A 14,061-nucleotide genomic window follows, 5' to 3' on the forward strand; every position below is an offset into this window, starting at 1 on the left:
CCACAATACAATCGTATGTAAACGCCGAATGCTGGTAAACAGCGCCCTCTGCTGTTACCCTGACTGCCCTACACGTGAAGTGCTAGTCGCCGCTTCCGCCATTTCAAACGCAACATCCGGTTGTGCAGCAGCCATTTTGTCTGTTCAGGCAAGTCCACCCCACACGGTCAAGAACTGACGTTCCCCCTTGGAAAACATTTCAGAAATATCACACTCGATACTTTTCCGTGTCATCTATGGAAGTGGGAACGGGCTGAAAAAATACCTTGTTGAATTCTACGCTCGAGAATAGCTCTCACTGGCTGATGTGTCTCGTTTCCGTTGAGTGAGCTTCATTAATCGGGGTTATGTCGAGCGAGGAGAGTTACTTAGCCATCCAGCGCTACTTGACTGATGAACGTGAGCCTTACGCACCGGGCACGCACGGCAACACCAAGAGAAAGATCCGGAAAGCAGCTGCTTGTTACATAGTGCGAAATGGGATTCTTTATTATCAGAGGCGGCAGAAAGGCCTGGATGAATTCACGGAGCTGGAAGTGGTGCTGCAGGCCGTGAGACGGAAGGAACTCATCACGGAGGCGCACATCACGTCCGGAGGGGAACACCTCAACCAGCAGCAAACATGGGAAATCATCTCCCAGAAATACTGGTGGAGAGGTACACTAATCACTAATCACTAGTGTAATGACAGCAGAGCTTTCCCGCTGGAATCGCTAACGTTATATGGCAAGCAGGTGACAAGTAAGGAAGCTACAATTGGATAGTCTCTCCATAGAATGCTATATGTCTATAAATATATCTATAACGTTACGTATCTATGAGTGTCTATGATACTCTCTCTCTCTGTGTATAAAATTAAATATATAGCAAGACGTGAACACACAGGCAATATTTCATTTGCATTTAATGCAGCTTCCAACCTTCTTAGAATAGATTCATACAACTTTTGTATATTCTCCAGATGAATGTCGTTTATAATATCATCTGCCAATTGCTTGTTGGAGGAGGAAATCGAATTCTCTCCAAAACGGTCCAAAGTGGTTTGATAATATTCAAGTCAGGAGATTTGTTTGGCCAGGACAGATGTTGAAGTTCATCTTGTTGCTCCAGCTGTCCTGGGTTTATGATCGTGGCAGCATACTTTATTTGGCAATTTATCGTTGGTGTCTGTGATTAAGGTTTTAGCAATCGTAGCTATTTCAGGGGTGTTCTCTGTGATCTGCTTTTGAGGAAACAGGGTCTTCAATGTGAGTATTGAGGTTTGCTGTCACTTTTGCTGCAGTAGTTCTGTGTTTTGTCGCTTTTGGAAGTCTGACAGGTACTAGTACTACCCACTGCTGAACACAACTTATACTACGCTATATAACTAAAAGATTCAGTAATTGTGGTATGTGTTTATGTGTGTGTGTGTGTGACAGACTATGCAATCAGTACACAAAGCGGATAATCATACTCTGAATAGCTTTTTATTGTCCAAGTGTGATTGTGAATGAACTTAACATACTAGTTTCTGAGATATTATATTTGTTTTTTGAGATAACATCTGTTATTATAAGTAGCCTAAACCTAATCGTCTTATGACAGGAGTGCTGAAGCAGGTGAAGGACTGCATCAGAGAGTGCAGTTACTGCCAAAGCAAGCAGGAGAAGGGGAGAGGCAATGCTGAAGATGCCACCAAACAAGCAGCTGTGCGACAAGCGAGACGAAAGACCTCTGTATGTGCCAGTGAGGAAGAGGACGATGAGGCAAATGATGATTTGGATTCGGAGCAGTCCAGTGCAGTCGATAAACACGAATTGGTGTTTGTAAGTACAGTATACCATTTGTGTCACTGAATTAAAATTTGTTTCATGAAATTCTGAATTTAATTGACGCTATTCCAGGTACAATAGCATCTTGATATTAAAAGATGAGGCTATTGAAATCACTTTCAATTGTGTTGATACAGTAAATATTAGTTGTTCTAAATTACAATGAATATAAATGCAAGTATTATATTTTATATCTTTAATGTATCTATGCAAATGATAATGGTATTACATTTCTCCTTTATGCGTTCTTATAGGTGGACAGTAAGGGAATTGTCAAGCAGTTCTTACCAAAGCATGGGCAGACGATGCTGGACAAGTTGAACCAGCAGCGAATGAATAATGAGTTCTGTGATATCACCCTGCTTATTGAGGGTGAGGAGCATCGCGCACATAAAGCTGTCCTAGCCTCCTGCAGTGATTATTTCTACGAGCTCTTTGTGGAAAAGGGTGCTATGTCCAGTCATGAAGCTGTCGTTGACCTTTCTGGTGAGAAGAATGCACCATGCTGTTGATTGAAATAAAACAAACTAAAAGACAAACAGATTTAAGGATTTATGTTTAATAATATAAAGCATTTAAAGGTATAGTTCACCCAAAAATGTAAATTGTCATCGTTTACTCACCCTCACTCCAGAGTTGTATGACTTACTTTTCATTTGTGGGTGAACTTTGCCTTTAAATATAATCTCTGTTCCAAACTCCAGTGAGCTACATCACAGTTCTGTTTCCATAAACAGCATCCAAACCAAAATATGACCTCAAAGTGGCTAATCTGAAACACTGTTCATGGGCAACAACTCTATTAACACTTTGAGAATGATTCATTTAATATGCATAAAAATATATTGCACATATAATATTTTGTTGAGATGGTTATTATTGTTCTTTTTAATACTACTGCTCTTTTTAACAATTTTATTCGGCTTCATCTGCCATCTTGGATTAAACTTTTCACTGAGCAAATTGCAATGCATTCTGTGATGAAGAACTTACGTTTTGACTTTGGAAGCATACCTGTGATGACAATATGTAGGTCGACCATTGTTAGGAAAAGTCGTTAAGTTTTTCTGTTTGGTTGATAAGTGGCGGAAGCAGGACTTTTTTGACAGCATCTGAATGCAGACACACAGTAGCGCCCATGTCTTCATTAGTTTGTCTAATAAAGTATAAGAAAAATTTAAATATTCAGCAAGTTTGCATTTGTCATTTAAATAAGTGTATTAAGTATTTAATTCCACAACCTTACAGATAATAGCAAATCCAGCTGATAAATCCTTGGATGACTCCCTAATTCCTTTTCATTCATGTATTAAAGGGTTAGTTCACCTAAAAATTCTGTCAGTAATTACTCACCCTCGTGTTGTTCGAAACCCGTAAGACCTTCGTTCATCTTCGGAACACAAATTAAGATATTTTTGATGAAATCTGAGGGCTCTCTGACCCTCCCATAGACAGCAAGGCAACTACCACGTTCAAGGACCAGAAAAGTACCAAGATGATCGGCAGATCGCAAGCGTGTGGCAGCGCTGACCCAGATCTGGGTCAGCGCCGCCACACGCATGCGTCATGATACTGTCGTGCACGCGCATCCACAAGTGACGCAGTAGAGACGAAAATGTGGAATAAAGTCTTTTTCTTTTCTTTGAACCACTGATGTCACACGGACTACTTTGTCGATCATCTTGCTACTTTTCTGGTCCTGGGACGTGGTAGTTACCTTGCTGTCTATGGGAGGGTCTGAGAGCCCTCAGATTTCATCAAAAATATCTTCAATTGTGTTCCGAAGATGAACGAAGGTCTTACGGGTTTCGAACAACACGAGGGTGAGTAATTACTCACTTTATTATTAATTGAAAATGAATAAGAATTTAAATTTTTGGGTGAACTAACCCTTTAAACAATTTATTTATTTGTGAAAATAATAGGATCACAAAATGAAGTTGCTATCTAAAATAGAGTGGCAATGGCCATCAATAAAAAACTACATTAGTCAACTACTAATGTGTTAAATGTTTCCTAAATAGATATGCTCCCAAGCTAGTTTGTAATTAGTATGAGAACATTAGCCATTTAATTCATTGAGGTGTTATTTGAGAATTTTATATTTGTTTGAATTGTCATTGTTTTTTTTGTTTTACCTGCCAGGCTTCAGCAAGGCCAGTTTTCTGCCATTACTGGATTTTGCCTACACCTCCAATCTGACCTTCAACTTTTGCGTGATGGCAGATGTCGCCACACTGGCACGGCACTTATTGATGGCGGAAGTGCTTCAGATCTGTGAGTCTGTGCATAAGAAAGTGGAAGAGCAGAAGCTGATGGTCTACCAGAGAGGAGACATTCACACTGTGGTATCCAGCCAACCTGCACCCCCTCAGCCAGTCGCACCCAGCGCTTCCGAAACGTATGTCGTGACTATGCAGAGCGAAGGCACACCTGAAGAAGGACAGTCCCTGGCTGTCATCACAAGTGAAATTGGGACAGCTGAATCGCTGGCATTGCTTGCCGGTGCGACCGTAGATGGCGAAACGATGACTGTAGTCACTCATAGCGGACAGGCTGGCTCAGCTGAGTCTCTTGCCATGGTGGCCCACAGCGGCCAGGCAGAGGAGGGCGAGACCATGACTCTGGTCACTCACTCTGGCCAGGCTGGTTCGGGTGAGTCCCTGGCTGTAGTACAGGCCTGTTGGTCTGTAGCGGAACCACAGGTTGGTGACACACTTGTCGCAGAGAGCATGCAGACCGGAGCCTTTCTCATTAGTGTGGATCCTGGCAAAACAGATGCTTCTGAGATTGTGCATTTAGCTGCAGTAGTGCCACCTGCTGTGCAGGATGAGCCCCAGGCGGCTGAACCAACGCGCCAACCCGAGCCTGCAGCGCCACAGCCAGCCCCTGCACCAGTGAAAAGGAGGCCAGGAAGACCACCTAAAGTGAAGCAACAGGAACCGCCTCCCCCTCTTCCTTCAGAGGAGGAGCCCATGGAGATGGAGGGCGTCGAGGATGCATCCGCTGCAGATGGAGATAAAAAAGAAGAGGAATGCGTAGATCCCAATAAGAGATACCTGAGAAAACGATCCGTGAAAGAAGGAGGGTATGTTCGTCTTCATATGGGACTTGAGACTGAGGAGGTAGAGAAAAGCAGTTCACCTCCTACAACGGTATGCAACTCTCATTCACTCGCCATACAATTCAATTGTTAATGTGATGATGTCCCAAATGGTGCCCTTTTGGACTTGGCATATCTGTGAGGTCCACAGGAACGCAGGTTGGCCCATCTGTCATTTTATGGCTTAAAAGGGTGCTCAGGAAGGTGCCCCCTATGCAGCCTTGATTTACCCTTTTGCAAAGCCTCTACTGGTGTCCTGATATCATTATGAGGAAACAGTCTTCATTAAAATAATGAAATCCTTGAAATGAAGGCCTTAAGTAATTAATAAATTAACAATAATAATTAATATAAATAATAATAAATAATGGCATAATCAAATCTATTACTTAAAAAAATTTAGTCATTTGATCTGCCAACATGCAGAACTTGTGAGGGGACAAAAACTCTCCAAAAATTGAGTATTATGTACAAATAATTAATGATATTTGTTGAAAACAAAAAAGGCATTACCTTGAAAATATGTATAGAAACATTTATAAATATAACAATTTAGATCTGACTCATGTATTGTTTGAAGTAAAATCAAATTATTTATTATTTCTCAGAAAAATTTATTTTAACAAAACTGCTTCACCGCTTATTAATATTTGAAAACCATTGTATGCCAAGTCATGCAGAAACAGAAACTTGTGAGGAAAAAAACCCTGACATTAATTATATTTATGATCAGCTAATTTACGATATTTCTAAAAAAGCTTTTTACCATGAAAAATTTATTTTACAATATTTTTAGATTTTTACACTCTTATATATTTGAAGTAAAATGTCATTCTATATTTTTTAATTTTGTTACATATTTTCACTTTTCTTGAAAGTGGTATAAATATTTAGCAAAATCAAAATGAAAACATTAAAATACAGGAGTGAAGCCAAAAACTTGGCACATGCATTTTAAACTAGATTATTTTTTAATTTTTTTTTAAATCATCATCGATACTATTATTTGTCATTAACCCCAATATTATGATGTTGCTCAATGAGCCAAGGATTAAGATAGAAAAAAAATGCACTCTAAGGCAGTCAGCCAGACTGTCTTATTAGAATCCCACTGTGTCCCCAGACACCTCAGAGATTTGCCAGGAGAGGCCGACCGGTTCAGTCTGCCAAGAAGAATCTTGATGAGTTTTCAGAGACAAACCTGGAGGCTGCTTCTGATGCCGTAGCTGCTTTATCAGAGGAACCGGAGCCTGTTGCAGACCAGCCAGAGACTGTGGAGGAAGGCGCACTACAGGGAGACCCAGGAGGAGCTGCGGAGGGAGAGCACTCGTGTAATGAGTGTGGCTTGGTGTTCCACAGGCGGTACGCCCTCATCATGCACGCTCTGAAACACGAGAAGACTCGCAGCTTCAAGTGCAGTGTATGTACCCTTGGGCTGAATAAAAAGTAAGAATTCTAGCCTGATCTTTATGTATTTTGGTTATTTTTTGGACCTTTCTTTTGTCCAGATTTGCAATAAGGAGTTCCAGTACGCTGCTTCGCTCCGTGCGCATTTGGCCCGTCACAAGCATCAGAAGACCCAGAGAGCCAGCATGACACGAGCCATGGCCGCAGAAGATTCTCAGGGGTCAGAAGATCAGACAAAGTCCCGCACCAGACGGGAGTTTGTGTGCGACATCTGTGGCAAGACTCTGCCCAAGCTGTACTCCCTGCGCATTCATATGCTGAACCACACTGGGGTGAGGCCACACACCTGCAAGGTTTGCGGGAAGAGCTTTGCCACCAAGCACAGTCTGAAGATGCACCGGTCGCTGCACGACTCCCTCAAGAGATTTCAATGCACTGTCTGTGAGAAATCTTTCGTCACCAAGAGAAGCCTGGAGGAGCATACAAGCATTCACACAGGTACACACACACATACTCCTTTTACTTTCGTCAGATGAATAGGTAAATATGCAAGTATCTAATGGAGCTCTGTCATTATGTGATTAGAAAATTAATTATGGGTGAAAAAATGCATTAATATGCTTATAAGTTACAGAATATTTTAATTCAGAATATTTTTTAATTTTAATTCAGTTACAGAATAATAACTGATTATTTTTTTACACTACTCTTCTAAAGTTTGTAAGTTTTTTTTTTTTTTTTTTTGAATGAAATTAATACTTTTATTCAGCTAAGATGCATCCAATTGTTTAAAAGTTACAATAAAGATGTTGATAATGTTTCTATTTCAAATAAATGCTGTTCTTGAATTTCATCAAAGAATCCTGAGAAAATGTATCATAGTTTCCAGGAGAATATCAAGAAGCATAACCACTTTCAAAACTGATAATAATAATAATAATAATAAATATATGTAATATTAGATCATGTGACACTGATCATGTGACACTCATCTTTGCCATCACATTTTAAAACAAAAAAAGGTTATTTACATAACGCATTTCTTACACAATGGTAATTCAAAGTGCTTTACATTGTAAAAAAAATAACTTAAAAATGAAAAGAAAAAGTAAAATACAGCTAAAAAGCAATACAAATGAATGTATGAATTGGTTATAAGACATGCCAAAAAGCTGAATAAATTCTGTAAATAAAAAATGAAGTGTAGAAATAGTGTGCTGTTTTAAAATACAGAATGTGCAAGTAAACAGATATGTTTTAAGTTTGGACTTCAGTGCCGGTTCCTGACGCATAGTTGATAAATACTGTCTTATGTATTTGGAATTAATCCTAAACATTTTTATTTGTAAAAATGTACTAGTTCCAGATTCCAGCATGGACACTTTTAGTTGCTGTTACAAGTCAGCTTGTTTTTGGAAGTATGAACCAAATGTATTAATTTATACCTAAACCCAAATTTAAGAGTATTTAGTAAAAGGTTCCAATTATGTCACATTATTGTCTGAGCAAAAATGTACACCCTTGGTTTTAATGTAGTTATTACACTGTTTGTAACATTAAGATGAGCAGTTCATAATAGCAGTTTGTTTAACAGGTGAATCAAAGTACTTATGCACAACCTGTGGAGCATCTTTTCACCGTGCGTCCGGACTGAGCAAACACCTCAAGAAACATCAACCCAGACCTGAGGTCCGCTCATTCCACTGTTCTCAGTGAGTGCCTTATCCCTCGACACATGCACACAACAGTTTTCTTCAAATAACCCATTAGACTTATTCACATATTTTTCCAATATAACGGTTTAGTTCCTTAATTTGTTCTTTTTGTTCCTTGATTATAGCTGTGATAAGAGTTTCTTTGAAGCAAAAGACCTGCAGCAGCACATGAATAAGCACTTAGGCCTAAAGCCCTTCCAGTGCCAGGTCTGCGGCAAATGCTACAGCTGGAAGAAGGACTGGTACTCGCACGTCAAATCACACACTGTTGCAGAGCCCTTCAGGTGAGAGTAAAAGAGTTCATTTCTTATAGGGGTGTTTTGAAAGGTTATTTTTTAATAAGAAAATTAAATATATTCTTATTATTACATTTGATTTTATTATTAGTCTAAAGATTTCGTTTTTAGACTGAAAGAAAAACATGACCTTAGATCTGAAAAGAGCCTGTCATGGAAATTATATTCTGTATTATATAATACCTGAACTCTAGAGAGACTTGAGCACTTGTTAGAGGTAGATTTCAAACTAAATTGTGTTTTGTCCTTTTGGCAGGTGTAATGTGTGTGGGAAGGAGTTCTTTGAGAAGGCCCTGTTTAGACGGCATGTCAAGAAAGCCACTCATGGAAAGAAGGGCAGAGTGAAGCAGAACTTGGAGAGAGAGTGTGAACACTGTGGGAGGAAGTTCACACAGCTCAGAGAGTACCGCCGCCACATGAATAATCACCAGGGTGAGTGGAGAATCATACATAAACACATGTTTTGTAGAATGATAATAAGTCATTTATACGCGTCCCCCTCGGTAAAAAACGCGTTCTGGGCCCCTCTCCCTCGCCATTACAGCGCCCCTGCATATATATATATATATATATATATATATATATATAAATTTATATATACATATATAATTTTTATAATTTTTTCTTTTTTTTTTTTTTTTGCTTTGTGACCATTCAGGAGCCAAACAAAAAAATTATTTTTGTACATAATAATGATAAATAAAGAGTTTTTCTTACTTCACCACAAAATAAACAGCTTTTCATTTCCCCACTAATAATAATTTATAAACATAAACTATGTATTTTGTATATATATATACAGTCAAACCAAAATTTATTCAGACACCTTCAACATTTCTCACATTATCACTGTTTATTTGCTTTAGTTAGTATAGAAAATGGTAATAAAATATGACAAGAACTCAGAGTTAAACTGTGTCAGAACAAATTCATCTTGATAATGTCAGATAACTTTGATAGAAAGGTATGTAATGAATTTACACACACACACACACACACACACACACAGTATGCTTGTTATCCAACACAACCCCCCCCCATCTATTTTTAATAAATAGATTTTCTTAGTTCTCCATAAAAATACCTTTTAGTTTCGCCACTATGTATAGTACTCAATTCTAAACAAACTATTTTTAAAATATACATTGTTTGAAGCATGTCACCCAAAGCTGTTGATGTCTGTTAAGGTCGGGGAGTGTTTAATATCAAATAGAACTTCTGTTAATTATCTTGGATGTGTCCTTGACAACGATTTAAGTGGTGTAAGTATGGCTATGAAGGTTCTGGGTAAGGTTAATGCTAGGAGTCATTATTGGGATTCAATCATCATCCTGTTGAGATGTTCAGTCTAATCAGACGTCCTACACACTTTCATGCTTGTTTGTGGCAATTTTACAGTCAGCTGAAATTTTGGTTTGGGTGTCAGCCACTTGAAATGCTTAAAAATAGCTGAGTATAACAGATGTCATGCTGCTCTTTTTTATTAATTTTTTTTAGGAGTGAAGCCCTTTGAGTGTCTGACCTGTGGCGTTGCATGGGCTGATGCTCGCTCATTAAAGCGCCACGTTCGCACTCACACGGGCGAGCGCCCTTACGTGTGCCAAGTCATTATTGGGATTCAATCATCATCCTGTTGAGATGTTCAGTCTAATCAGACGTCCTACACACTTTCATGCTTGTTTGTGGCAATTTTACAGTCAGCTGAAATTTTGGTTTGGGTGTCAGCCACTTGAAATGCTTAAAAATAGCTGAGTATAACATGTCATGCTGCTCTTTTTTATTAATTTTTTTTAGGAGTGAAGCCCTTTGAGTGTCTGACCTGTGGCGTTGCATGGGCTGATGCTCGCTCGTTAAAGCGCCACGTTCGCACTCACACGGGCGAGCGCCCTTACGTGTGCCCGCTGTGCCAGGAAGCCCACATAGACGCCAGAACGCTGCGGAAGCACATAACAAAGTTCCACGGAGATCAGTTGCCCGGCAAGATCATGCTGGAGAAGGACACTCTGCAGTTCCACAACCAAGGTACGCAGGTGGAGCACGCCGTCAGCATCCTCAGTTCCGAACTGCCCCCTGAACTCCAACCTCCACAGCCTCCCACCACAGAGGAGATAGAGACCGTGCTCATCACAGAAGAAACCGTGGAGGCCGTGCAGGCTGTGAGCGAGGGAGCCGTGGCCACGTTGTCTGATCAGAGTATTATGCAGGTGGTGAACTACGTCCTGGCACAGCAGGCTGTAGTTAAAGTGGAAGAGGCACCAGAAATCATCCAGACCATGGAAGTGGAGGTGGCCCATGTGGCAGAGGTGGAATGAGACCACCTCAACTGAACCTGACCTGGCAGTAAAAATTATATGACTATGGGCAGGCTTATTCTTTTTTTGTTGTCATATGCACCCTGTGTGATAATGTAAAAAAGTGCTCATTTATTTTTGTTGTAAAATGTAAATTAAAATAAGCTCAAAGGACTCTGAGTTTGCTGATATCAGTGTGAGTGTGTTTGTGTGTGTGAATCAGTGCATGATGTGGATGTGTGAATATGCTTGATTTGCATAAACGTAATAATTTGCATTGTAATACAGACACAATCAAGCATACGACAAATGAATTACAATATAAACATTTGGCTTTTTTTGTACCTAGGTTACATTTTCTTATTATTACAGCTGTTTTTTCCTTTTGATTATCTGTAAAGCTTAGCTGAGATATAAGCTCTAACAGTCTTAGCAAAAGGGCCATAGGCTCTTGTCTGTTGTATAATGCGGTGCCTCTCAGTCTCAGCTGAGTACTATGTATAGCAGCAGAAATGACAACCAAATAAAAAGCTCCCTGTCTGCAGGGATGCACCATGTGCTATATTTCTTTTTTTTTTTTCATTTTATGTGTCTTGAAGTGTCAAAATGTGTAAAGTCTCTATGCACCACAACCAGCATCTCAAGATTTGTGAGAGCTGACGTTTTATTATAGCGTTAGCTGTTGGCTAATATTTTGTTGAATAAGATTAAATCTACTGGGTTCTGTCTGGCAGGGATTTTTCTAACTATGTTCTGGCTGCCATTTTTCTTAACATACAGTATTCCAATAGATGTATGTAAAGTTATAGACAAAAATCAGCATCCCGCAAAAATGGTTTAGCCACCTATGATTTTTGCTGTGCCCTGTAAAAAAAAAAAAAAAAAGGGTTTGTGTGTTTCATTTATGGTAAATGGTATGGCCAGCACTTTGTTACAAGTATTACCAGTGTATTGTAATCATCTGGGTTAATATCACCATAGAGTGCCTTTCAACCCTCACAATACTCAAAAATATTGGTTTTAATTTCCCATTCACTTTATGTCATGTCATAAGTAGTAGACACTCAAGTACTATAGAAACATTAGCTGAGCTCCCACACATTGTTTTGGGCCATTATTCGAAGCATAAACCATAAGATATGTCCATCATGTCATGGTCATATATGTTACTGTTAAATATGTTTTCATTGCAAAATTAAGATGCAAATTATATTTTCTGAAAGTCACGATGTCCCTTTCCTAAACGGGGTTATTTGTTTGCTTTCAAATTATAAATACATAAAAGTTTTTATGTAAACCATGTGTTTTTAAAGAAACTCATACAATTTGCACATGTATTTTTCCTTATTTGGAGAAAACTGATATTTGAATGCAGTTTTTTGTTTGCATGTTATTACATCCTCAATCACATTGATATACCCCCCGATTCATTTGAGTTTTTAGCAATATTAATTACAAATGAATGCTATGTCCACCCTGTCATGTTTATCTAGTCTAAGTGGTGGACATTTTGAACGTCAATTAGCATATTAGCTTACAAAAACCTGCGACTAGCTAAATAGTCTGTTGAAGAACATTTTATTTTAAGTATATTTAAACTTACATAATTTGAAAATAGTGTATTCTAATCACTTCTGGCATATTTTATGGACATGGACAGGGTGGACATGTTAAGCTTTGGCAAAGCAAGTACGCAAACTCAGAAGAAGAAAATTTGTCAATTGAAAAGTAACCAACTTATTCACCTCAGCCATTGAAATTCCCGCAACTGAAGAGACAAAAAAATCTGTTGTCCTGATGTCACTAAAGGGGATGGCCTTTTCTTAAAGGGGTGGATTCCCCAATACTACAGGGTGGACAATATTAATTACAAATGAATGCTATGTCCACCCTGTCATGTTTATCTAGTCTAAGTGGCCGACAGGGTGGACATTTTGAACGTCAATTAGCATATTAGCTTACAAAAACCTGCGACTAGCTAAATAGTCTGTTGAAGAACATTTTATTTTAAGTATATTTAAACTTACATAATTTGAAAATAGTATATTCTAATCACTTCTGGCATATTTTATGGACATGGACAGGGTGGACATGTTAAGCTTTGGCAAAGCAAGTACGCAAACTCAGAAGAAGAAAATTTGTCAATTGAAAAGTAACCAACTTATTCACCTCAGCCATTGAAATTCCCGCAACTGAAGAGACAAAAAAATCTGTTGTCCTGATGTCACTAAAGGGGATGGCCTTTTCTTAAAGGGGTGGATTCCCCAATACTACAGGGTGGACAACCATTCAAGGGACATGGACAAACTCTTCTTTTTTTATTAAATAAAAATATTGTTTTTATTACCAAATGATCAATACATTCAAATTGAGTAGTCTCTTATTTAACAAAATATTAATAGGAGAACTACATTTTTTAAATTGTATGATTTGACAATATTCTACTATCATTCAAATTTAATGAGCAGTGCATGGGACATAGCAAAATAACATGCATCCTCTTACACAAAACTAAAAAAAAAAAAATCTAGAAAATGTATCTAAAGAGCCAAGTAATCATTTTGTTATGAATATAAAAACTTTGCCTAATATAACACACCCTTTCATAGTCATTTTTATGTTAAGTTATCATGGCAAATGTGTTATGTACAGGACACCAAAAGGCACCCTACAGTGATATTGACCCAGTGTTGGCCCCCTTCCTTATTTCTTATTTTTTTGCATGTTTGTCACACTTTAATGTTTCAGATCATCAAACAAATTTAAATATTAGTCAAAGATAACACAAGTAAACACAACATGCAGTTTTTAAATGAAGGTTTTTATTATTAAGGGAAAACAAAATCCAAAACTACATGGCCCTGTGTGAAGAAGTGTTTGCCCCCCTGTTAAAACTGTGGTTTATCACACCTGAGTTCAATTTCTCTAGCCACACCCAGGCCTGATTACTGCCACACCTGTTCGCAATCAAGAAATCTCTTAAATAGGACCTGCCTGACAAAGTGAAGTAGACCAAAAGATCCTCAAAAGCTAGACATCAAGACATCATGCAAAGAAATTCAGAAACAAATGAGAAAGAAAGTAATTGAGATCTATCGGTCTGGAAAAGGTTATAAAGCCATAAAGCCATTTTTGGGACTCCAGCTAACCACAGTGAACTCCAGCGAACCACAGTGAGAGCCATTATTCACAAATGGCAAAAACATGGAACAGTGGAGAACCTTCCCAGGAGTGGCCGGCCGACCAAAATTACCCCAAGAGCACAGTGACGACTCATCCAAGAGGTCACAAAAGACCCCACAACAACATCCAAAGAACTGCAGGCCTCACTTGCCTCAGTTAAGGTCAGTGTTCATGACTCCACCATAAGAAAGAGACTGGGCAAAAATGGTCTGCATGGCAGAGTTCCAAGACGAAAACCGCTGCTGAGCAAAAAGA

General features: G+C 38.7%; 1 protein-coding gene across 2 annotated transcripts; it reads left to right on the forward strand.

Moving 5' to 3' along the window:
- Nucleotides 1-155: 155 nt before the first annotated feature.
- Nucleotides 156-11,179, forward strand: zbtb11 (zinc finger and BTB domain containing 11). Of its 2 annotated transcripts, XM_016279519.1 has the most exons (11): nucleotides 156-657; nucleotides 1,585-1,805; nucleotides 2,066-2,297; nucleotides 3,957-4,966; nucleotides 6,038-6,334; nucleotides 6,423-6,819; nucleotides 7,916-8,033; nucleotides 8,162-8,320; nucleotides 8,589-8,764; nucleotides 9,830-9,922; nucleotides 10,220-11,179. In XM_016279519.1, the coding sequence occupies exons 1-11, from the start codon at nucleotides 348-350 to the stop codon at nucleotides 10,642-10,644; spliced, it is 3,438 nt and encodes a 1,145-aa protein (XP_016135005.1). In that variant the 5' UTR covers nucleotides 156-347; the 3' UTR covers nucleotides 10,645-11,179. The 2 variants fall into 2 exon arrangements, with proteins under 2 accessions (XP_016135005.1, XP_016135006.1); XM_016279520.1 differs by lacking the exon at nucleotides 9,830-9,922 and having other exon boundaries at nucleotides 10,127-11,179.
- Nucleotides 11,180-14,061: the final 2,882 nt, after the last annotated feature.

Source organism: Sinocyclocheilus grahami, unplaced genomic scaffold, assembly GCF_001515645.1.
Source record: "Sinocyclocheilus grahami isolate Dianchi unplaced genomic scaffold, SAMN03320097.WGS_v1.1 scaffold131.1, whole genome shotgun sequence".
Lineage (NCBI taxonomy): Eukaryota > Metazoa > Chordata > Actinopteri > Cypriniformes > Cyprinidae > Sinocyclocheilus > Sinocyclocheilus grahami.

Excerpts from the sequence above, each read along its gene's own strand:
- zbtb11 (XM_016279519.1), top strand. The coding sequence starts at position 348 with ATGTCGAGCGAGGAGAGTTACTTAGCCATCCAGCGCTACTTGACTGAT. Across the intron at positions 6,820-7,915 it reads GCATACAAGCATTCACACAG|GTGAATCAAAGTACTTATGC; the intron begins GTACACACACAC and ends TTTGTTTAACAG. Across the intron at positions 9,923-10,219 it reads CACTCACACGGGCGAGCGCC|CTTACGTGTGCCCGCTGTGC; the intron begins CTTACGTGTGCC and ends CGGGCGAGCGCC.